General features: G+C 37.7%; 5 protein-coding genes across 8 annotated transcripts in view; 3 read left to right on the top strand and 2 right to left on the bottom strand.

Annotated features, from left to right (window-relative positions):
* Positions 1 to 80: 80 nt before the first annotated feature.
* On the top strand, positions 81 to 6,114 carry ccdc34 (coiled-coil domain containing 34). Its single transcript, XM_042495564.2, has 7 exons — positions 81 to 223; positions 1,346 to 1,624; positions 2,524 to 2,668; positions 2,869 to 2,976; positions 3,115 to 3,273; positions 3,390 to 3,519; positions 4,831 to 6,114. Exons 2-7 carry the CDS (start codon positions 1,359 to 1,361, stop codon positions 5,031 to 5,033), a joined length of 1,011 nt encoding a protein of 336 aa, XP_042351498.2. The 5' UTR covers positions 81 to 223; positions 1,346 to 1,358; the 3' UTR covers positions 5,034 to 6,114.
* rab19 (RAB19, member RAS oncogene family) lies at positions 5,627 to 10,275 on the top strand. 2 transcript variants are annotated; one of them, XM_042495565.2, is made up of 5 exons: positions 5,627 to 5,762; positions 6,309 to 6,405; positions 7,003 to 7,191; positions 7,704 to 7,887; positions 9,705 to 10,275. In XM_042495565.2, exons 2-5 carry the CDS (start codon positions 6,355 to 6,357, stop codon positions 9,977 to 9,979), a joined length of 699 nt encoding a protein of 232 aa, XP_042351499.1. In that variant the 5' UTR covers positions 5,627 to 5,762; positions 6,309 to 6,354; the 3' UTR covers positions 9,980 to 10,275. The 2 variants fall into 2 exon arrangements, with proteins under 2 accessions (XP_042351499.1, XP_087936156.1); XM_088080030.1 differs by lacking the exon at positions 5,627 to 5,762 and adding an exon at positions 6,049 to 6,172.
* Position 10,276: 1 nt separating this feature from the next.
* On the bottom strand, positions 10,277 to 17,024 carry hdhd5 (haloacid dehalogenase like hydrolase domain containing 5). The gene is made up of 8 exons (XM_042495562.2): positions 16,715 to 17,024; positions 15,425 to 15,640; positions 15,218 to 15,330; positions 14,633 to 14,726; positions 14,522 to 14,555; positions 12,587 to 12,761; positions 12,304 to 12,492; positions 10,277 to 11,843 (listed from the first exon to the last, which is right to left on the bottom strand). The coding sequence occupies exons 1-8, from the start codon at positions 16,823 to 16,825 to the stop codon at positions 11,432 to 11,434; spliced, it is 1,344 nt and encodes a 447-aa protein (XP_042351496.1). The 5' UTR covers positions 16,826 to 17,024; the 3' UTR covers positions 10,277 to 11,431.
* Positions 13,847 to 24,015, top strand: part of ush1c (Usher syndrome 1C) — a 36,818-nt gene continuing 26,649 nt past the window's right edge. The window contains 2 exon segments of the mRNA XM_088080031.1: positions 13,847 to 14,578; positions 21,872 to 21,955. The gene's annotated coding sequence lies outside the window, so the exon portion shown is untranslated.
* Positions 17,795 to 23,213, bottom strand: ccdc77 (coiled-coil domain containing 77). Of its 3 annotated transcripts, none has more exons than XM_042495559.2 (12): positions 23,093 to 23,213; positions 22,331 to 22,408; positions 21,839 to 22,025; positions 21,579 to 21,721; positions 20,920 to 21,016; positions 20,296 to 20,386; positions 19,977 to 20,065; positions 19,643 to 19,791; positions 18,792 to 19,053; positions 18,490 to 18,615; positions 18,221 to 18,373; positions 17,795 to 18,065 (listed from the first exon to the last, which is right to left on the bottom strand). In XM_042495559.2, the coding sequence occupies exons 2-12, from the start codon at positions 22,363 to 22,365 to the stop codon at positions 17,919 to 17,921; spliced, it is 1,479 nt and encodes a 492-aa protein (XP_042351493.2). In that variant the 5' UTR covers positions 22,366 to 22,408; positions 23,093 to 23,213; the 3' UTR covers positions 17,795 to 17,918. The 3 variants fall into 3 exon arrangements, with proteins under 3 accessions (XP_042351493.2, XP_042351495.2, XP_042351494.2); XM_042495561.2 differs by having other exon boundaries at positions 22,331 to 22,379; positions 23,093 to 23,202; XM_042495560.2 differs by having other exon boundaries at positions 22,331 to 22,404; positions 23,093 to 23,148.

The following is a 24,015-nucleotide window of genomic DNA, read 5'->3' as shown; positions in this document are numbered from 1 at the left end:
TGAACCTCTCTAATCTTGTTAGAAATAACTAAAAAACGTATATGTTGAAGCAACAAACGTATGACGTAAAGCGTCAAGCTTCTCCATGGTTACGGAAGTAGCGTGAAGTTGAGCGTGGGGGCGTGGTGTATCATGGGAAACTAAGTTGTTTGCAAATCAGTTTCTGCGTCGCTCGACAAAAAGTCGAGCAAAACAACCAGACTTTCCTCAAATACGCACAAAGGTGGGTTAGGAAATATTCACATTTTTTCCGAGTTAACAAGAGACACTACACATACACAATGTAGAGTTAGATAGCATAATAATTAGCAGTAAACGTTCGTAGCATCTTGTAAAGTTTTCAGGCTAAGTTAGCGAGCTAACCGACGCTAGCTGAGTGCTAACGTTAGCCCCACGAGCTGTTGACACGAGCATCGTCAAGTTACGGTAATTGTGTCTGTATTGTGCGTCACTGAAAAGGTTCATAGGTTTGTTTTAGTATTTTAGTATTTTTACAGACAACAGACCAGCCATGAGGCTGAGATTAACCACTTAAATAACTGGTGATCAGCTAACTCACTTATTTTAAACACGAAGAAAAATAAATAAAGCTAATCATTGATTTTTATTATAGGAGGAACTCTTCTTGGTCCCCTATAATTGTGAATGACACAATTATTGAAAGTGCACACGAATGCAAGTAACTGGGCGCAACTATTGATAGCAAGCTGACATGGAATAATAACGCTAATGTTAAGTTTGCAAAGGCTCAACAACAACAACAACTTTTTAAGGAAACACAAGTTTTTTGTGTGGGCAGTTCTATGCTCATACTGTTTTCATAAGACCTTTTTGCAGAGTGTTACAATGTTTTGTATTCAGTGTATGGAGAGTACTGTCTGTGCAAAACAAAACTGGGCATGATTGTTAAACTGTGAGCAAGATAGCTGGAGAACCGATGTGCATTATAACTCACATGCACCCTTCATGGCCTGAATATGGACTTTTACATTCAGGACACAGGTATAGCATGCTCAGGATGTGAACTAAAAGAGCCATCACATCATTTGTACCATGCAGCATTACGCTGTTTAACAAGCTCTAATCACAGGTCTGGAACTGGACTTTTTTGACTTAACTAATGTAACTTAAATTAACCTAAATTAACCTGATGTCATTATAAAATATCAGTGGATTTTTGTTTGAAATCTTTTGTGATGTTCTTTGCATGTTCATGCACGTCTTCATACTCATTTGTGCAAAGTAAATACTCCTTGGGACAATAAAAGTTTTCATTCATTCACAAAACTCACACATAACTAATGGAAAACATTTTCATGTGTTGATCTTGTGTTTTTCCAAGCAGACATCAGTTGGCAATGCCTGGAGGGAGGGTGCCAAACTGCCCTGCCTCTGCATCCAAGCGCCTCAGCTCGACCCCTGTAAAAACTAGCCAGGGGAAAGACCTCCAAACATCAAAAGCCTTGGATGACGGTGTGCTATCCGACGATGAAGATACATTCTCTCTGCTTTCTCCCATCTATCATGACAGTTTTGATAGTGATGAAGAGCTGGAGCCCAGCCCAGCACAGCAGACTTCACCTAGACAGAGCGATGGCTCCAGACTCAGCGTTTCACCAGTCAGGTACTGCTGAATTTCTCTAGCATGAGATACTTTCTGAACCAAGTCAAAGACCAAACACTGAATGATTCAGACAGACAAAATGTAAGTATGTTGTAGAATTTGTACATTTGTAAACAATGTTGTAATGTAACAAAGTAATAATACTTTGTTACAGCACTCAAGTGTTTTTGTATTTTACTCCACTATATTTGCTAAATAAAATGTACACTTTTTCTTCACTACATTTCTATGTGTCTTAGTTACAACAAAATAGGTAGGGAAAGGAAGAAGAAATGGGAGGGAAGGAAAAACTGGATTTTGTTCATAAATCCTTTAAGTTTTGAAAATGAACTTGTTTTTCCTCAAGTATAATTTATGCTCCAGTTTTTGGTGGTGTACATAGACAAAATAAATCCCACAATTTTCAGACTTTAGACTGCTTGCTTTTATGTTAACAGCATTTACTTGTACTTAACTTAAGAACATTTAATTGCACAAAATTACCTTGGATACTTAAGTACAGTAAATATCAGCTATTTCTCAAGTAAAATTCTAAGGGAACTTTTACTTATTTCATTTGTTATTTACGACATCTATTGCACGTCTGTCTGTCCTGGAAGAGGGATCCCTCATCATCCTCTACCGCTCTTCCTGAGGTTTCCTCCCTTTTTTTCCCCCATTACAGGGGTTCTTTTTTGGGAGTTTTTCCTTGGGTGATGTGTGGGTCTAAGGGCAGAGGGATGTCGTAAACTGTACAGCCCACTGAGGCAAACCATGTTTTGTGATAATGGGCTCTATAAATAAAATTGACTTGATTTGACTTGACCAAAGTCATTTTCTGGTAAGATATCCACACTTTTACTCAAGTATGGCCACCAGGTACTGATCCACCACTGATTGTAAACCTGTTTTTGTTATAGATGTGAGCTCCCAAGAACACCTTCAGTACAGATGATGAACGCAGCTGGAGAGCCTGCAGGCTCACCTGCTCTCGGTGCATGGGAAATGTGGCTGGTAAATAAAGCTAAAGAAGACCGTTTCAAATTGGAAAAACAAGCAGAGGAGGCAAGTCACAGTTAATTATAACTCATATCACTGTATAACTACAGCAGTTGTTATTGTCCTTATGTTCCCTTGCTTGCTGTATGTTTCTGTAAGGCTAGTCATAGTTTTTTCCCCCTTTTCAAAATTATCCTCACTCTAAAACATACTTATTTCATCTAGTTTGTATCTGATAGTAGAAAAATGTGTATTCTTTGATTTAGGAGCGGTTACGGAAGGAAAAAAAGGAACAGCAAGAAAAGGAGCGGGAACAGAAAAAGATGGTCATGGAAGAGAAGATCCAAGAATGGTTGAAGATGAAAAGACAACAGGTAGACGACTGCTACTTCAAGTTCAGTTAAACCACACAAAACAGATTGACTGTAATTTGTCAGAATTTTTATTACACAATAATGCTACTTTATCCAGTGCTGACATGTGAGTTACTTATTGTCTTCTTGCAATCCCAGGAGAAGCATGAGCAACTTCTCAAACTGAGCAAAGAGGAGGAGGAGATACAGAGGCAACGGGAGAAACGGAGGGAGATCGAACAGAAAGCTCAACAAAAGTACAAAGACTGGCTGCAGAAAAAGAACCAAGAAAAAATAGAAATGGAAAAGAAGGCAAAAGTAATGTGGATTTATTAGTTGTTCTGCCTTTAATGAAAAGATTTTGAAGCCAAATATTTTGTGATTATTGATAGTTAGAAACTGCAAGACTCTGATAGATTCTTTTATTTTGACAGGAGGAAGCTGCCCTGAAGGAGAAGCAGGAGAAAGAGCGCCACATGAGGGCAGAGGAGAAATTTAAGGACTGGCTGGTAAAAGCCAATGAAAAAACCAGAGCAAGTCCCAAATTACCTTCCTACCCAACAAGTAAGGTCAACTCAGTCATCTGGAAATCATGATGTAGGCTTTATGAATTTTGGACTGACTGACACTATATAGTCGACACAATCTGTACCTTAGCAATACTAGAAAAGTGCACACAGCGGAGTAAAGATCTCCAGTGTGTGTGTCTGGGAAACAGGGAGTACAGGGCATGCTGTGGTTCTAGTGTATAAGTATGACAGAAGTATAACAGAGAGGGGTTGAATCTCACTAAATTGTCCCTCCCAGCTCCCTTACAGTCAAGATTGCAGTGAAGATAACAAAAGCGTGGATTTATTCATCTTGTATCATGCCCAACCTCAGTGGATCATAACATATTGGGTATGATGCTAATCTGAAGACGCTCCAGTTCAAGATGAGACAAAATTTTTCTATAGATGTCAGTTTTTGAGCCATGACAATGGCCAAAATATGGCCTGGAAAATACTTGACAAGGTAAGGCTTGTTTTTAGCCTAGCTAATTGCAGGAAATGCCCTTTTCTATGTGATTTTGTTGATCACTTGCACCCCCTACCGGCCAGTTAGGAGGAGTGAGGAGTCAGCAGTCAATGATAGTTTAAAACAGTCAGTAAAACAGGTTTTTCAAAAATTATGGATCACCCAAACCATAAGACGTCCTTGAGCATAGTGTCTTAAATGTCAACATAAAATATTAGGATGATTTTTAAAAAAAAAAAAAAAAGTATTATGGCCTTATAAAACGAACACAGCACTAACGCTCCAGTCCACTGTCAGTATCAGTTATGTTAATGGGAAATAATCCATCCCGTGTATCTTTTGTGTCATTTTATATCCACTCCTGATGCTACGAAATATGACAGTTTGGCGTTCACTGTCTGCAGAAGTACCTCCACTTCAGAATAGAAGGTTTTTTGCTAGAGACTGGTGCTCCACGTTCATTGGACTTACATTTCTCTCAACTTATTCCTCTTCTTAAATCTCTGTTTGTGCACACGGCATTGCAGTCTCATGCCCTCGTATGTATAAGTTTACCTGTGTTAATTAGGATGAACTGGCACACGCTCTTAACGTACAAGGACAGTGGGATCTATCTTTTAAGAGCATGGGTGTAAACAATCCTGGGGTTTAAGAACACATCATAAATCAAACATAGACCTTTTCCTAAGAACAAATTTAAGAAAGACATTGGTGAATGAGTCCAAATATCCCCTCTGAGATAAAAACTGTTATTATATTGGTTTCAGACTGCATCAAATGTGCTTGTAGACCATTAGTTTTATTTCCCAACTCTGTATTTGTTGTATATCAGCATCTTATTTCCTTGATTTTTTTCAGGTCCATATGACAAATCCTACCCATCACCCAGCTTCTACAATCCCATCCCCTGGAAGCCAATTCACGTCCCTCCTCCAGAGACATCACTGAATAAGGCATCTGTCAAGAAACCTCAGAAACAAAGAAAATGGCAACAAAGCCCCAGCACCGCTTTTAGACTGAGAAACTCTTCGAGTGCAGCACAGTTTCTGCAAAAGAGATGACACAGTAGACTGACGTCTATGACTGATAGGGCAGCTTAGTTGAGGCTCAAATATGATTTCATCCCCACTCATCCACTTAACTACAGTCCCTGAACTGAGTGCTGAATCATAGAAGTATTTCTGCTCTTTAATATCAATGAGGGGATTAAGCTAACATATCTATAATTTGGTTTGTTATATTGTTCTACGCTCGAGTGATTTTACACATGCAGAAATTAGAAGTAGTTCGTCTGAATTTTGGGGAATGCTCTGGATTTTTATATGATTTCACATAGATGTTTATTATTTTATACCATAATAATGGTTTGCATAAATTTCATGGCTAGACATCTTAAAGCCTGGAATTTATTTTGTTTTATCCTGTAAATTTAATCAATCTGCTGTTTGAATGGGTTCCTTTTTTTCTCTCTTTTTCTGTGCCATCACTTAACGGCCAACAACACCACATGTCATTGGATTTAACAAGGCATCAACCACACACAACCACACACAACCACACAGCAGAAAGAAGGTGGCTTGTGGTCACAGCCAAAGATAGACCCAGCTTGGTCAAGTGCCCCTCACACTCACACATTGTTCTGTGTCCAGCTGTGCCTTGTTCTTCAGTGGGCTGAGATGACGACAGAACAAGCGAGGGGGTGGACAGAGAGAGGGAGACTGATTCAGATTCAGAGCAGTATGCTCATTCTGTGGTAACATCTCACTGTGTATCAATGTGTGCAGCCTGAGGTAATAATATTTTAATTACAATATATGTCACATTATCCTGTATTCAACTACATCCTGTCAATGTGTGTTGTGTTTTGGTTCTTGCCTTTTCTGCGCTTAACCCCTCTCTGTTGTTGAGTGCTGTGGAATGTGTTAGTTGACAGTAGTCAGCGAGGGGGCTGATGGTGTGAGGCGTTTTTTAAATGTACAAAAAACACTGGGGTCCAAAGGACAGCTGTTAAGACAAATGTCGAGTGTTTACATTATGTCAGTTGGAGGAGCGGTTTTAAACTGTTTGCTCAGGGATATTTGCACACTGAGTCTTGTAAGCAAAGCCTGTCTTCTTAAAGATAAACGGTTCTGTTCAATGTCAGCCTCCGGCTCTTTGGCTCTCTGTGTACCTCTAACTTTAAAGTGGTCTAACTGAAACGGTAAGTCTAGATAATTTTAAAACCAGCTTGAGCTTGATATGTTTAAATCTGTCTCAACATTATCAGATCTATATATTTATGCCTGAGCCAGTACTTTTGATAATGTCTCGGGTCATTTTCTTTCTGCCTCTTCCAGGTATTGTGTCCCGTTACAGCACCTGAGCAGAAACTCATATCCCAAGATGCAGTGGTGCAGGTGGGCTGGCAGCTGGAGATCACACCTACCAGGACAGGTAGGAGGCGTGTCTGTAATTGTCTCAGAATGAAAGTTCAGGTGGAGAGTTGTAGAGGGCAGACAGAGTGACAGTCTAAAGGGCAGCAGTGCAGATAAAACTTGTGTTATAGACTTAAACAATGTGCACGATAGCGTAGCCTAGACATGGAATAAATACAGGATGAAGAAACACAACTTTTGGATACCAGCTTGGGTACTTCCAGGAAAAAAAGGGCATCTGAATGCTATGGAATAATAAAGTTGGTTTTGGAGTTTAGAGGGTAAAAAATGACAAGGGAAAGCAACCTGCTGGAATAAAAACTGGATTTAATTGTGAGATTATTCATCATTTTTAGTGATTTATTTTTTTAAGTATTTGACTGAGACAGCTTTACCTGCGGACCCTGGAGCCACACAAACTGTTCTATTACAGCTGGTATAAACCTGATTTGCACCTTTTTTTCTGACAAGGATGTGACTGCTGTTACTGTAAATAGTCTCAGTTTTTATTGACACAACTTGGAAGGAACCAGTTTCGTTGCACAGGGGCCTTGGATCTCGTGTTTCAGCCTCAGTGAGTGTTTTCTGTGTATATATCCCTTCCTTCACCATGCAGTCTGCAGGGCCGGAGATTGAGGACTCTTTTGACTTTCTTTTCAAAATCATCCTGGTTGGGGACTCAGATGTGGGGAAAACATGTGTGGTCCAGAGCTTCAAGTCTGGCATATTCATTGAGAAGCAGCAAAACACAATTGGGGTCGACTTTACCGTCCGCACCCTGGACATCGATGGTAAGAAAGTGAAGGTAGGTGACATTATTTCTATTTTTTTTTCTGTCTATTACATCATTTAGAAGTTCAGTTTTTATCAGATATATCCCTGACTTACAGCTTTTAATGCACAATCATTTCCACATACAAATGGGGTTGTTTATTATGATCATGGGTATATTTTTATATATAAACAAAAGCATGAGCATGTGAGATGTGTACTCCAAGTAAATAATAAGTAAAATAACATTTGCTTGTTTCAGTTGATCAGTACTTTTACTCTAGAAAAGGAGTGGCTGACTTTCCTTCAGATGACATTATCAGTGTGTTAGCTTTCTGGGTGTGTTAATTTGTTAACTTCATGAATGTCTTTCTATGTTAATTAGTTTGAGGTTCTGTACACACAAGCACTGCTGCGACAGGACCGAAAACCTTCAGGGTGCACAGCATGTCTCCATAACTCATGAATTATGTTCTGGAGATACTTAACACACATTTTGTGAGCATTTTAGTCATATTGCATTTGTGTCTTGTGTTGTTATTACAGATGCAGGTATGGGACACCGCAGGACAGGAGCGTTTCCGCACCATTACTCAGAGCTACTACCGTAGTGCCCACGGCGCCATGGTGGCCTATGACATCACACGCCGCGCCACATTTGAATCTGTTCCCCACTGGATCAGGGAGGTGGAGCAGTTTGGAGCCGCCAGTGTGGTACTCATCCTCATTGGTAAGTAGAGTGAAAATAAATTAGTTTTGTGTCACCCCAAAACATATTTATAGACTGCTGGACGTGATACACCAGTGGTTCCCAGCGTTTTTTTTTTTTTTTAAATGTTTGACAGACGATTAGTCATTAACAACCAATAACTCCGGTTTCAGCTTTTATATCAGGGTTATTCTTCAACTATGCTCTAATTGGGTCTGAAAATATTTAGAAAATGTAAATGCATATTTAGAGAAATGTATTGATACAATATTTTCAGTCATGTATCTCCATTATGTCTTTTCCATCACAATGAACGATGTGATGGAAATGACTGTTGTGGAAAAGACATTTTGTCAAATTCACAACATCTCATGATATCTTAGCTTGTTAATGTCAGTCTTATCATTAGCAATAAAAATAAACAAAATACCAAATTAAAATGTTGTTTTTCTTGTGATTTGTAGCATCAAAGGATATATGAGTAATTTAGAAATACCAGCCAATAAATTCTTTATTTAACAAAAATGTATCTTAATTTCTAATTACTTCAGTTCCCTTTATGGAGCCAACTATCCTCCAGCCATGTGCTCTCCTGTCACATGTATTGCTGTTTACAGAGTATACAAACTATAAAAAAAATCCCAGAAGGTGGACATGACAGTAGCCTCAAGGGACAGGTGTTCTTATAGTAAAAAAAAAAAACAAAAAATATCTTACAACACACGATACATTTCATTAAAATGTGTAAATGTGTGTGTGCAGTTTGTATTTGAAGTTGATATTAGATCAAGATTAAATTAAGCAGGGCTGATATGTGGATTTCTCAGATATCAGCTCTGCTTCCACTGGAGAAACTGACTTACGAACTTAACCATAAACTGGACAAATTTTGGAAACTCTGGAAACCCTTGCATATTTTTTTACAGAGACTCTGACATGTCCACTAACAAATATTAATATCTGATCCTACCCTGTCATGACATTTATTCCCTGTACCACGTCTCTCCGTCTACGCCTTTCACTTGTTATTTTCGTTTTTGTTTTTGGTTTTGTGCTTTTTGTTTGTTTTTTTTGTGTATCTGTTTTGTTGCAGCACCTGTTGTTGGGGAGGGTATTTCTGTTTTATATGTTTATTTGTTGTACTTAAATGCAAAAATCCAATAAAAAGAAAATTTAAAAAAAAAAAAATTAAGCAGGGCTAGATGTCTGAAATCTGGCTCATAAAGGGCCAGCTACTATATGATAAAAATAATGACTGATCTGTCATTTAATATTTGTACGTTCCTTTTGGTGTAAAGTGTGAAAAAATAAAAAATAAGCATTGCCTTTTTGTTTTTCTTATTTCTGACAGGGACACAAAAATTATGATAGTTTAAGAATCACCCATAAATGTAAACACCATATCTTTGGATTTTGGACTGTTGGTCTGTTCAGCTGAAACAATCACTTGATTAAGTGATTTGCCAGTTAACAGAAAATTACATAAGTTAATCATTTGGGCCATTTTTCAACCAAAAAATGCTGAACATTATCTGGTTCCAGCTTATTAAATTGAGGTCTTGATGCTTGTCTTTGTCATATATGTTAGTAAGTAAATATTTTTGTGTTGTACTGTCGGTCAGAGAAAACATGCAATATGAGCGCAGCACTTGGATCTGGTAAACTGAGAAATCAGTGTTTGCAGTTTTATGTCATTTTATAGACAAAATGATAAAGAAATGCCAGATTCTGATGATAGAGATTGATAATTAAAAGCATTCTTTTTTAATTGTACACTTGGTGTCGTAACACCTTTATGCTTTTGTTTTCAACACTTCCCGTTCTGTCCATTATTGCAGGTAACAAGTCAGACCTTGAGGCTCAGAGGCAGGTGTTGTTCGAGGACGCGTGTACTCTGGCAGAGAACAACAATGTGCTCGCGGCTCTGGAAACCTCTGCCAAGGAGGCCCAAAACGTTGAGGCGGCCTTCGTCCTCATGGCCCGGGAGCTGCTGGCACGCAATGGCATGACCATCATAGACGAGATTTCCCAAGACTCGCCTCAATTCATGCTGAGTAACAGCTCTCACCCGGTCCACGGCGCTGGGTCTGCAGATAAAAAGTGTGGGTGCTGAGTGGACTCAAGCAGTGATGTATTGTTGTAAGTGTTGCCAGTTTAGGAGAAAATACGTGTGTGACACTGTGTGTGTGAAAGTTTTGTACATATCTTGACTTTTAATATTTATACAGTTAGTTGAATCAGTAACACAGGTTTTAAATGGCGGTGGCTTATCAAATGTATTTTGTATTATTCTCGAGGATAACTGCTGCTGAATGTGATAGTGACTAGAGCATTACAAACCACACCTCTGCTGGAGGACTCTGTGCTAAGACTGTGCAAACGTATACAGATGGTGTCACTTGACAAGCAGTGTTTTGTGTCTTTTTTAATTGTTCTTTAGTATAGTATGGCTTTTTCAAGTACATTAACCAGAGTTCCACAGTTTTAACCTACAGTTTAAGTCACTTGCAAATCATACTTTGTTAAATCTGTCAGTTACAAATAAAACAAACCAGCACCGTGTGAAATTTTCAGTAGTGCTGCAGCTGCAGTCGCAAAAGTCTTCGATTACAGACATTCACATAAAAAAAAACTAAAAATTTCAGCGCTTTAACTATTCAGCGGAAAAAATAGCACCTTTTTTCATTCCTGTTGAAACTGTGGTACTTTGTATCATTCTGACAATTTCACAAAATAATACCAAAATAAAATTAGCATTCTCTCCATTGCAGCTAAAAACAAAACTGAGGTACTAAACTTAAACCTGGCCACTTAATCTCTTATGCATCCATGGTTACACATTCACCCTTGCTTAAAAACAAATCAAGCTGAAATATTATAGCAGTAAAAACAAACAGCAGGACTGGTCTAGTAAGGAGTTGCTGGAGTGGGGGTATGTTTTGGAAAGGCAAGATGACCCAGTTAGGTAGATGGTTGTGCAAAAAAAAAAATCCATCTTTATCTGGAAAATGGACAGTGTCACAGATGAACCAGGCTATTTCTGGATCAATCTGAACATTATCCAATTTAAAGTGTAACTATGTTTAAATTCTCATCCATAAACTTGCAGATAAAAGTCTGAGAGTACTAAAAATGTTTGTAACTCTACACTTACACTTCTTAACAATCGACGTGCGTTGAAAAAGAGAAAGCTGATATAGATTGTGTCGTACAAATACAAGAAAGGGCACATGTAGAACTACATAAACTTGAGTCCTTCACACATACATGTAGGTATGGCCCTTGGAAACAGTGATGTGTGTGTGTGTTTGTGTGTGTATGACCGATTTAAAATGGGTATAACTCTCCTATACTTAGTGTTAAAACTGCATATTATTGCCTTTTTTTTTAGCTTATTCTATGGCACTTTAAGAGAATCTCTAAGAACAACAAGCTACTCCTCCCCTGTGATGATCAGTGCACCTACCAACAAAAAAACCCTCATAAAGCTCCTACCAGTTAAGGATTGTTAGAGCTGTTTACTGGACGGCTCTGAGATGTAGCCACAGTTTAATACCCAGCCATCTTACTCCAGAGGCCAACCTTCCTGCTGAAACACCAGCTCCACCGCCTCCTTCACATCCTGCACCACATAGGACGGCTGCATGAGGCTGGGGTCAAAGTGGAAGTCCCTGTGACCGTGGAAGATTTGCTGCTCCGTGACAGTGTGCTCTGGATCCGACGGAAGCTCTTGTGTGTCTCTGCTGTACACTCCTGTGCACACCAGCATGGAGCTGCACCCCTCGGGGCGTTCCACCTCTACCCCGAAACCACCTGACGCTCCACCTGCTTCTTCTGATGTCATTTTTGGAGCTTCTGCCAAGGGATCTATACCTCCTCCGCCACTTTTTGCCTGCATCTGGGCTTTGGTGCGCTGAGAAGCCTGAAGGTAGCGGTCGTAGAGGTTGGCGCCATATATGTCAGCCATAGGGTTATCACTATTAAAAAAGATAGTTATAACGCATTAAAAGAATCACTTACGGCTAGTCAAAGCTTTTGAAGGACAATTTTTAAAGTTACAGACAGTAACTTTAATAAAAATCTTTTTTTGTCATATTTGCTGAAACTGTCCCAATATCCACACAAGCAAATGAGACGGATAAGATGTAAAAAAAACAAAACAAAAAAAACACTCCTTTTGCTTCTAAATGCATTCTCCTCTTTCTAGCATCAAATGTTTTCAGAAACATAGTTTACTGTTTAGCTGTAAAACGAGAAAGTTTGTGACATGGCCATCGTATTGAAAACAGTTGACCAAGCATCGCCCAGCGGCCAGAGCAAACTGTCTCATTTTACAGCAAAACAGTGCACTAAAATATGTTTCTGAAAACAGGTGACCAGCTGTAGCTTTAAGTATCACATGCGGGTCTATAGTCAAGAGATGACTGAGTCACTCACCCTATAGCGTAAAGCCTCTTCACAGGTGTGGTCCAGCCCAGTCTCTCAGCCTGCTGTCTGATCAGCAGCTCGGCGTAGTTGTAAGTCACCACACTGGGTTTACCAATCAGAGCCTCGTACTTTAGCTCATTGCCTGTGATCTTCTTGTACAGGCTCTCCAAACACACCAGGAACATACCATGACCAAACCTACAAGACAGGGACATTTAGTACAATAACACTTTTAATCATGTTTCAGGTCAGGGTGTGTATTTATTAAATTTTACACACACACACACTGTACCTGGGATTCTTTGCTTCGGCCATCCACAGCAGGTCCATGTTACAGGCCAGGACAGGGATGTGAGGGTATTGCTGAGAACTCCAGTTATTGTCTGAGTTCCCATTTGTCAGGAGCACGTCAACAATGAGCTGGAGGTTTGTCTCCCATCTGATCGGCTCACCAAATAAGATCACAGCTATGGGAAGAAAATAATACAAAAGACAGCCATACCTGGGTTCATTATAAATAGCTAATCAAAAGTAATAAGTCTGTTAAATCACTATCTGCCAACAATGAATTAACACAAAGGTGATTGTTAAGCCGTATATTAAAATACAGTTATTTTCTTTTTCATTCTTTTGTTTTGCTGTTGATTTTAGAATTAGGTAAGCTGAGCAGCACAAAAGAGGGCAGCGGTGAGCCGATTAGTCGACTCAGGCTCCCGGTGATGCAGGTAGAGGGAGAGATGCTGGTTCGCTCTGATTTAATCACTATCAGCTGTGCAGGTGCGCTTTCTTTGTTTGTCTGTGCAAAAAGAAACCAGTCAGACAAAAGAAATGTTTTGTGTCAGTGCTCAGACGACCACAGAGATGCTTTTGGTACGTATTTGACTTTTTTAACAGTAGCATAAATAACAACTATCTGCAACCTACTGCAGCTTAAGCAGTTATGTAGTGTGCAAGCTGTGACGTTCTGCGAGTGGCAGGAGCGATTCATTCATTCATGTGGTTAGATTTCTTTGATTTTTTTTTTTTATTCATTTCATGTTTAACAGTGGTGGAAGAAGTATGCTGTTTCTTACGTAAAAGTACAAATGCCACACTGTGAAAATACTCTGTTACAAGTAAAAGTCCTTCAGTGGAAATGTTATTTTAGTAAAAAGTAAGTATAATCAGTAAAATATACTAAAAATGTTAAAAGTAAAAGTAACATGCAGAAAAATCTAAGGAGGAAAAAACAGCCCTAAAAACTTGACATTATTGGGAAAAAAAAACGTAGAAAAAATATGTAAATGTTTATCAAAATAATTAAATTTCTCAGTCAATTTGCAATAGATATTTAATTTATTTAATCATATTTTATAAATTCTTTGTTTTTATGCAAAAATCTTATAACATATATAATGTGTAAAGTTACTAGTAACTAAAGCTGTCAGATAAATGTAGTGAGGTAAATGTACAATGTTTCTGTCGGAAATGTAGTTGAGTGAAAGTCTAGAGAAACATAAAAAGAATATACTCAAGTAAAGGACATGTCCTTGAGTACAGTAAATGTACTTAGTTATATTCCACCACTGGCGTTTGATGTGGTCAATCTCTGAGCTGTTTATAAGATTTTGTTGCTTGCAGACTGATTAACTTGATAGCAGAAATTATATTTCAACTGTTACCTGTAAATGAAAAGATTTAAAGTAACAGGTCATGATTTAAGTGTATTTATACAAGTATTTAATTACATGAGTGAGTAATTTTATTCATTGATGTGGTTTATGATTATTAGCTGAAAATACAGATGATTTTGTTTGGAACTACGAGTTAGATTTAAAATATTTTAACAATTATTTCAAATATTATTTAAAGATATTATAAATACACGTCAGACCAAAGCATTAATACTTAAAAACTGCAATAAATACATTTAATAAATATTTGGCACAGCATGAGTAATTATGTTAATGACTGACAGAACTGTTGTGCATTAATTATTTGATCAAAATTAAGTGATTTTATTGAAGACAGGGATTTTTTTTCATTGAATTAACTGACATAATTTATATTTCTTTTTCTTTGAGGTTAGCGACCTAATACATAAACTCTTCAATGATCATCATCACTCAATAAATGATGGAAATGAGAGGAGTCGTCCACTGTCCTCTGAACCCAACAGAAACTCAACAGTGATTGAGCCCGCAGATGAAAGTACTGCATCTCAAGCTGACTGTGCGTGAAAACATACCTTCTATTGGCCGTAAACCTTTGGTGGGTGGAATCTGTAAGACATTACACACAACAGGTAAGATGTCTCACTCATCCCTAACTTAACATAACAGGATTCAATATTACTCACGCTGTCTTTGGGCCTTCTGTTGTGATCTACGACATCTAGAAGAGGATATGCCTCTCTGAGCATATCTATGGTAATAACATCCTGAAAGCCCAGGCTGAAGTTTGGTGGGTTAAAGTCAAACACAGTTGAGCCACAAAACACATATTAAAGAAACACTTTAAAAAATTATTAGCATATATCACCTGCTTACAATGGGAATGTCTCGTTCTGAAATTTGCTTCCTGAGGGATAACTTACATTATGAAGGCATTTCCTACTGGATTATTCTGAGATTTTTTTCAGAAAAGAAAGTAATAATAAAATCAAAGGCTTCTAAAAATGAATGAATGAATAAATTACAAACCCCACATGAGAAAAAAACAAAACTTCTTCCAATTCCTCAACAAATTTAAAAAAAGAAAAGTAGGAAATCTGTGAGGGGGCCTCACTGAGACAGCGAGACAGCAAAGGGAACAAAGGGTACAAAGATTAAATACTGATAACAACGTGGAACGTGGACAAAAATACACTGAATAAACAGAACATGCACACTTTAAGGTCAACATCCAAACAGAGTGCAGCAACTCCTGATTCAAGACAGGATACTTGTGAGCGACCTCCTCCACAGGACCCTGTCCGGACACTAGCACACGCATTTTGTGGAACTGGGTAAACATCCGCAAAGGACTGTGGGACAGCATCACCTGGTCTGGAGACACCTGGGAAATAAATCTTGATGTCAGAGAACAAAACACAAGACAAAACAAGCTGAGGTACAAGCAGTGATTTAATCACTTCAAGTGTTCAGTTTACCTCCACCTCAAGCAGATGTGACAGGTGCTCAGCTTTGGTGTGCCTCATGCAGTTCCCAGCGTTGGTGACAAACACCACGGGCACCTTGTATTTCCCATTGCGGTCCACCAGGTTCCTGAAGCACTGCTTGGCTGCAGGGATGGGCGTCCTGCCCCGCACCAGCACCCCATCAATGTCGAAGAGGAGCCCAAAGGAGCTGGAGCCGTGAGGAGGGAGCTGGGCCAGAGAGTGGAGACATGTGCATCACGAAAACACGGAGCTGTTCATTAACTTTCTGTGATACTACCGCCTGAACACTCGTCATAATCTCGTCAGTTCAGACACAGAGAACTGACCGAGACTTTGTTCACGGAGTATATAAATTATACACAGTGTTAGGAGAAGAAGAGTTAGGTTGACTATTTTAATTACTTTGTCAAAGTAATGTATCTTTTTACATTTGATAACTTTTTTTTAACAAATATTTTAAACGGAGCAATAAAGCTGAAAAGACCTAAAATTATAAGCACGTAAATATTACGCTCAACTGCAAAAAAATGTAAAGCAGCAGAATAAATGCTTTAATCAACATATACATTTTTCACTTTTCTTTATCACATGTAACGCTTTGTAATCATATTTTGATTAGTTACTATAATTTAATTTTTCATATTATTTCTCAATAACTAACTAATCACAGTTACATTTATTTTGTACTTTAATTTTGTAACTAGTTATTACCCAACACTAGAGCACACTAATACAAACTGTTACAATACATAAGCTGCTTAATAAACAACACACATGTTGTGTGTTATATGCATTTTATTTATTGTAAGGCAATAAAAATACAATCCCACAGACTAAAAGGTGAATAAATTATAAAATTAAATACATCCAACAGTTTTTCTCTTTAATACTCAAACACAGGGGCAACATTTGTTTGATTACATGTAATAAAGAAGTTACACATAATTGTTACTATAATTTAATAACAGATTTTTTTTCATTGTAACTAATTACAACTGCATTTATTTTGTAATTTAATATTTGTAAGTAGTCCCAAACAGTGATCATACTTCAGTTGGAGCAGATGACTCATTGATGAGTGAACTGGATGAACAGGATAGTGATAACAGGCTTTAAATGTGTGCTGAGATTAGCTTCAGTGTGATGTTACTTTTCACTAAAATGGAAACATATCAAGTACCACAACCAACTATTTAAAGGCGAAAAGTACATGTCGTTTTCTCCCATTAGTCTCCATTTCTATCATAAATAACAGCGCATAATAATAAAGCATCAACTTACATTGCTATAATTGCGTGAGGTCGCAGGCGACGTGTTTACTTGTTTTATTGCTCCCTCGCAGTTTGTTTTCAGCAGCTGCCAACCGGTTTTCCAAGAGCTTATTCTCTGCATTTCTCCAGACTCTTTGAGTGTAAAAGCCGGCGAGTAAACAACAGACAGGGTGAGCTTTAGTTGAGCTAACGGTGGGCTGACTGTCTACTTAGCTAATGTGACGACTGAAGAAATGAAACGGCTCATAGCTTCTCAAACAATGAGAGTCAACACTTCACTCTGCTCACTGCCATCGCTCAGCCGCCAATGAGCATGCGCAGTTCAGGGTATATACCGGAAACACTACAGGTTTGTTTATGAGTTTTGCTTTTTGTAAAATGAAAGTGTGTGTCACTTCCTTTACGGTAAATTATGTTATTTATAGATACAGCAATAATGTGAATGAAAAATGGCAGCTTCTGTTAAAAAAAGAAAAAAATGGTAGAAACACAAGAACATTTAGGTAAATTTATTGATTCATAAATAAAATATTTAAGAAATTGCCTTCATATACCACTTTCAAAAAACTTTTAAGATATACATCTTGAAACAACATATTTAAAATATGCAATAAACTAACAGAAAAAAGAATTTATGCAAATCTTACAACTTTATAACTAATTAGGTAAACCTGTGTTTTCATACATCTTTTTTAGTTTTGAATATTCAAATGACATAACATAAGATAATTGATTACGTTGTTATTCTTAAGACCCTTTTAAATTAGTTTTTAATGAGGATTACCTTAAAGTGTCACAACATTATAGCTGTATTTTTTTTAAAAAATATTTCGTTGCTAATTTTTTTTCTAAGTCTGTATTTCTGTTATCTTTTGCTGTACTTTGCCTTCATTTTTATTTTCTGTTAAGGTTTATATTATTAATTAATTTATTTATTCACTGCATGCAGTGGGACACTTAAGCAAAACAGATCCATCGTTTATGATATTAGTTGCACACGTTTTTTCTTCCATGTCAGTTCCAGATGTTTGCTGTAAATAAGCCTGTGGTTGTTTGCAGAATTCATTGTGTGAATAACTGTGAGTGTCCGTTCATTTAAAATCACTGATGCAAAACATCTTTATTAGTTCAAAATACCAAAACAGAATCAACATTTAGTCTAAGTTTCAGTACTAAAGTAACACAAACAGACAGTTGACACCACAGTCCAGTCTTCAGCTAAATCTCAGCTCGTTTTCCAGTCCATAGATCTTCGCCTTCAGCGCCATCAGCTCACCCTGAACCTTCTTCGTCCTGCTGTTGGTCTGACGCACCTCATGCAGAATGGCTAAGTCCTGGTTGGGCCCAATATTCAGAGTAACCTGAAACAGTGGATACATATGCACCAGGTTAAACAGTTTATGTAAATGCTAATTATGATATCAGCAGGATGCAAAACTCATTTCTCATGATCAAGCCAAAAACTAAATGGGGGAAAAAAATTAAGACACTAATAGACTTCTCAAAGTCTTTTTACCTTGAGAAGTTGTTTTTCGACATCTTTGAATTTCTGTCTGAGGTGTTTCAGGTCCGTCTTAAAGCCCTCCACCTCCATCACCCTCCTCTTCTCCAGCGCCTCGTAACGCTGAGTCATCAGTTGAAGACGTTTGGCCATTTTGTCCGAACGCTCCTGCACTCATAAAAGACAAAAATATCAGTGTTAAGAAAAACTGGGGCTTGCCATAAATATGAAAAAAATAATCAGAGATGTGTGAGCATTTACAAGCACTGTTCCAACAGTGGTACCTTAAATATTTCTCTGCCTACATCCCCTTCCTCTCTGATTTGGGACAGTTCTGTCTCCAGTGTAATGCACTGCTCCCTGTACATCTCAGCCAGACGGTGGGCTTGCTTCAGATCCTCCTGCAGTGCCTAATGACATACATTTATTCAAATAAGGTAAATAAAACAAACAAATAACACCCCAAAATAAATAAGCTTCAAAATGAAGGGAAAAGGTTGATCAATATTTAAACTGATTCATGATAAAAAATAAGTTAGCAAGAAAGATTTCTCCTTCAGTGTAAAAAAAAAAGAACAAAAAGTACCTTTAGCTCCTCCTTGTGCGCCTGCTGTAACTCTGGCTGAGGCCGGGAGAGGAGCAGGGCTGTGCTGCTGCTGGGTTGCCACGTTCGGCCCGGCTCTGCACCAGCAGAACCAGTCTTCCTCAGACGGTTGTGGCAGGAGTCCAGCTCCCTCAGCAGCCGGTCCTTCTCCACCATCCAGCTCTTCTCATGAGCCCGAGTGTCAAACTTCACCTGCAAGAAATCCCTGGTGCTCTCATGCAGCAGGTTCTGGGTTCGTTGGAGCCTGTGGTGTCAAATGAAGAGAGGACATGAGAGTCATACATTGAGATGAAGCTCAAGAATTAATGTCTGACTTTATTTCAAACCAAAAATTAAAACATACAAACAAACAAAACAAAGCTACAGTGTCTGAAAAGGAGTAGGTGGAAGTAAAAGTTAAATATCCCTACCCCTTTCTCACTTTTTTCTTTTAACTCATATATTGTTTCAACAAATGTACAAATTATTATGTACAAAGAATCATCCCCAGTTTACTTACCGCCAGATTAAATTAATAAACAACTATCCCAGGTTTATTTACAATCCAAATATGCCCCAGTGTTATTATATGTTATATATATAATTAAATATTATTATATGAAATTATTAATACCCCCCTCCTGGTCCCAAAACATTTTTTGAGTGTTGCCTGTAAGTCAATATTTCTTGCTCTAAATGTGATTATTGCAGTTTTAAATTTATTTTAGATTTATTATCTTTCAAAGGAATGAGTATAATTCCAGAGAGGAAAAATAAAAGTCATGAATCACAACAAGAGGAGCATCATTCCTATAATACACTCAGCAGTATCACAGCAGCTGTGATCAACCCACTTGTCAGTCAGAGCTGTGAGTCGCTCCTCATCTCTCTGCCGCTGTGCTTGCGCCTCCTCTGTTTTAATCCGCCGATCCTCCAGCAGAGACTCTACCTGCTCTTTAGCCAGACGGGTTTGTTCCTCCATCTGAGCCTGCAGAGCCTCCACCTAGAAACATGAGCGGCAAAGAAAAATAGCTTGGTACACTATTTGGTCACCAAAACTGTCCAGACAGGAAAGAGTGAAAAAGTTTCAGTCTTGTTATTGTCAAAATGAATATTGAATGGTGAAGTGTCTGTATATTTGAGATAAATCCCATCACCCGCATTCAGAAAGTGGACGCCCCCACCTACCTGCAGTAACAACGTCTGGTTATCATTCTTGTATTGTTCCAGGCTCTCACCATTTACCCCGTCTGCTGATTTTGTTCTCCTGCTGCTCTCTGCTCAGACGGACATGAAATCAGAAATGACACTTTCTGTGTGGATTCAAAAACCTTATACCATCACATACCATCATTTTCACAGCAAGTTTCTTTAAACAGTCAAAGTGTTGACATCTTGATTAAAAACCACAAAGAAGCTTTCTAAAATCATTACACAGAATTTAAATAATATTAAACGTCGACAAGGCATCTGCAATTTTTTTTTTTTAAATATCCAAGTTTCAAACCTTTCCTGGTTGCAGCAGATCTTAACTTTGTTGGCCTGAGATTGAGATTTTCCTCCAAGCTCGACTCAGTGTTCCTCTGTCTGATAGTGACCTGAAATATAGTCATCAAAACATTGATTTTTGTTGAATTCACAGTGAAATTAACTAATCAATCCACAAAAAAGAAGAGAAAAACTTGTAATATTTGTTTTGATTGTATCGAAATTGACATATGTGATTGAGCCATTAAAATGTGCTTGCAAAAGTTTGTGGAGACATCCTGACCTGCCGTTAGATACTATAAGTCATATGGTCACGTGAGCAGCAATCTAGAAAACATATTTATATGCCCTCATGCCCCAAATGTTATTGTTAAAAAAGAACTTGCAATGAGCTGTCTCTCATCAGTTTGTTTATATGTGGTGCAAAAATCAGCAATGACACTGACCGAAAATTATTTGATGATTAATAACACTTTTTTCACTGCAGATAATCTGGACAAATACAGGTGTAACTAATCACATTAAAACTGCCTTTGTTACATTTGGGTGTGCCAGATTATTATGGTGACTAATTTCACCCGTGTTGACGAGTCCAGACGTGCAGTGTTGCGAGAAATCTTTATGATTAAGTAACTATGTTTACCTTGTGAGGAGGCTCCCGGTGGAAATATGTGATCTCTCCTGCATCAGGACCCACCAGAGCCAGAAGGTGCTGAATCTTCTTTCTGTCCTCCAACTCTCTGTGCGGCAGTGAATGGGGGTCATTTAGACGTCTGTCAATCAGTAACAGTCTGTACATGCCTACAAGGTCTTTATAAAGAGGTCTAAATGACCACATATAACAGAAACAGTGGTGGAAGACGTATGCAGTTTCTTTACTTAAGTAAAAAGTACTAATAAATGTCAAATGTTTCTCAAAATAATTGGCAATTCATTTTCCCAGTCAATTTGCAAATCGATATTTAAATAGCTCATCATATTCAATAAAGTCTTATGTTTTTTTATGCAAAAATATTACTTTGCGAAGTTACTAGTAACTAAAACTGTCAGATAAATATAGTAAAGTAAAAGTCTGAAATGTAGTGGAGTAAAAGTCCAAAGTGACAAGAAAAGAATGTACAAGTACCTCATATTTGTACTCAAGTACAATACTTGCGTGAATGTACTGAGTTACATTCCACCACTGGTGTTTAATGTGCTCATGTGTGGTCAATTTCTGAGTTGTTTATAAGATTTTATTGTTTGCTCACTGAGTTGCTTGATAGTGGAAATTATATGTCTTTATCAAACACTTTTACCCACCTGATCTTTAGTCGATCATTTTCTGCGTAAAGCCGAAGAGACTGTTCTCTCTCTTGGAAAAGATAGACCTGCATGTCACTCAGAGCGTTTTGCAGCTCCGCAATCTCTCCCTCACGCTGTCGTACCTCCCACTGTAGCTTATGCTGAGAGGATATTTGGGACAGAGAGAAGATCAGTTAAAAGGGGGAATATGCTCTAGCATTAGTGGACAAGCAACATAACATACAAACAAACACATATGATTCCTGTCTGTGTCTCACCTGGTCCTCTGTGATGCTTCTGTACTTTTCCAGCATCTGCAGCAGCTCCTCGTGTTCTCCGTCAAACTGGGCGATCTTCTGTCTGTAGAACTCCAGCAGCTCCCTGGACGGACGCAGGTACGCCAGCCGCTCATTGATGGGGGGAAGTGGGGAGTCAGGCTCTTGACCAGTGGTACGAATGTTGGATCTGTAGTGTGGAAAAAAACCATTTATCCTGCGCATGCAGAGTATACAGTTTATCTGCAGCAAATCTCCGACCTTAGCAACATTAAGAGATAAATGATTATGAGGCATTTAAACCGACTTAAGGAGTGAGATTAAATCCATGTGAGATAATACTTAGGTCTGTAACAGTGGGGAGCAGACTGTAAGTCTAAGCATCATTCAGGGAGATTACTTTTAAAAGCATTACATCCTTCTCACAGTGAACACTCTCAGTGCTGCAGCAGAAAAAACAGTCAGTCCTCCTGTGCGTTGACTACATAATCTTACCTGTGTGGTGTTGCATCTTTCTTTGGTGATCCCATTCTAGCACAAAACCCTGAAAACAAAAGTGCAATTGATGACTGGCTGTCATCAATTTAAAAAAATGTTAACTATTGCAAGTCAAACAATCTCATACTTTTCTGCAGCCAACTCTATAAAAAACCAAAGACAAAGCTGTGTATATCAAGTAAACATAATAATAAAAACATTACTTATGTTCAGCAAACAACTAAATGCCAAAAAACAAATAGATCCAATAACTATTTCAAAGAAATCATTATTATATGTTATAAAACGGTGAATTAGTTTATATCATCTGATAATTCAAGCAGTTTTCAGCGTGAGATTTGTCAATAATCATGAACGGGTGTTGGTTATTGACAGGAAAGATGTTAACAGGTTAGTTAGTAACATGTGTAGTAACATGTGTAGTAACGTGTAACACACCCCGTGTCCATGTTTTGGGCGCCAGGGGGAGCGGGACATTTAAAAGCAAAGCCTACTATTCTTATAAGTGTGCAATTTGATACAGCTTTAAACACAAAAAACTATTTCAGCTTAAATTTGAATCAGTTGGGCACGCTGAAGTGCAAAAAAACCCCAAAACATGGAGCATGTACATTTCCGTTGCAAATATAACGTTAGTCTTTCATGATGGTTCAGCTTTTAATATTGCGAAGATAAAGGCGGCACATACGGAACAACAACAGCGCTGTAGAAAATGCATCAATGGCGTTTTTGCTAACATACTAATACACTTTTACATACCCACAATCTTTGAAAACACACAGCTCTCAGTCAGAGCTGCGAGGCTGCTCGTTGGTTGCTATCAAACTTTTGAAACCCGGAAGTGTACGCCTCTTCTTCTTCTTCGTGGAAAACCGGAGCAAAGTTGATGTTATTTTGCCCACCAGTGACACCAGTGACAGGACCATAGACTGTATATAATAATAATAATAATAATAATAATAATGATAATAATAATAATAATAATAATAATAATAATAATAATAATAATAATAATAATAATAATAATACATACATACATACATGCATGCATACATACATACATACATACATACTGAAATGTCTAAATATACACAGTTTTAATTTTTCAATTGTTGTCAAGTATATGTCAAAATCAATATCTCTAAAAATATAAAAGGAGGGTAGTTTTTTTTTACCCAGATCATTTTATGTTTAAAATATTTTGCTTTGTTTTATTGCTCTTATTCCCTTCTGATGTTGTTATATTTGGTCTATTTATTTGTAAGATTTTACATTGATATTTTAAGTCCTCCATTTTGCATAATTTGTCATCTGGTTATAATTTTTGCTAATTTATCAAAGCAGTCTAAACTCTGTTTTTAAAGGTGCTATCTACAGAAAGTATTTAAATGATTATAAGATTAATTACTTACTTTCCATGATCTGGCAAATTGGGATTGTTATAACATATACCTATATCTAATTTTGTTAGTTTTTAAAACCACCTTTGTAAATCAAACCAAAACGAGGTGACATCAATAAAAACACGGTCAATAGTTAATATAATAGTTAATACAATGAAAAATATTAACTTTAACAGTGTAGTACCTACGCCGTCGTATGTTTCTAAATAAAGATTTGTTAAAATAAAGTTTACTTTAAAACTGAGGGTATCCTATACGTTCATTCCTTCAAAATAAAAG

This window comes from Plectropomus leopardus, chromosome 7 (assembly GCF_026936395.1).
Source record: "Plectropomus leopardus strain MGB_pleo_1.0 chromosome 7, ASM2693639v1, whole genome shotgun sequence".
Classification (NCBI taxonomy): domain Eukaryota; kingdom Metazoa; phylum Chordata; class Actinopteri; order Perciformes; family Serranidae; genus Plectropomus; species Plectropomus leopardus.
Note: the sequence above shows the minus strand (reverse complement) of the source record. Positions and strands in the feature narration are given on the sequence as shown.

Excerpts from the sequence above, each read along its gene's own strand:
- ccdc77 (XM_042495559.2), bottom strand. The coding sequence starts at position 22,365 with ATGGGATCACCAAAGAAAGATGCAACACCACACAG. Across the intron at positions 21,722-21,838 it reads GAAGCATCACAGAGGACCAG|CATAAGCTACAGTGGGAGGT; the intron begins GTGAGACACAGA and ends ATATCCTCTCAG. Across the intron at positions 19,792-19,976 it reads ACCAGACGTTGTTACTGCAG|GTGGAGGCTCTGCAGGCTCA; the intron begins GTAGGTGGGGGC and ends TCATGTTTCTAG.
- ccdc34 (XM_042495564.2), top strand. The coding sequence starts at position 1,359 with ATGCCTGGAGGGAGGGTGCCAAACTGCCCTGCCTCTGCATCCAAGCGC. Across the intron at positions 2,977-3,114 it reads TGAAGATGAAAAGACAACAG|GAGAAGCATGAGCAACTTCT; the intron begins GTAGACGACTGC and ends TTGCAATCCCAG. Across the intron at positions 3,520-4,830 it reads ATTACCTTCCTACCCAACAA|GTCCATATGACAAATCCTAC; the intron begins GTAAGGTCAACT and ends GATTTTTTTCAG.
- rab19 (XM_042495565.2), top strand. The coding sequence starts at position 6,355 with ATGCAGTGGTGCAGGTGGGCTGGCAGCTGGAGATCACACCTACCAGGA. Across the intron at positions 6,406-7,002 it reads GATCACACCTACCAGGACAG|TCTGCAGGGCCGGAGATTGA; the intron begins GTAGGAGGCGTG and ends TTCACCATGCAG. Across the intron at positions 7,192-7,703 it reads TCGATGGTAAGAAAGTGAAG|ATGCAGGTATGGGACACCGC; the intron begins GTAGGTGACATT and ends TTGTTATTACAG.
- hdhd5 (XM_042495562.2), bottom strand. The coding sequence starts at position 16,825 with ATGCAGAGAATAAGCTCTTGGAAAACCGGTTGGCAGCTGCTGAAAACA. Across the intron at positions 15,331-15,424 it reads CACATCTGCTTGAGGTGGAG|GTGTCTCCAGACCAGGTGAT; the intron begins GTAAACTGAACA and ends TTTATTTCCCAG. Across the intron at positions 12,493-12,586 it reads GCCGAAGCAAAGAATCCCAG|GTTTGGTCATGGTATGTTCC; the intron begins GTACAGTGTGTG and ends CCTGTCTTGTAG.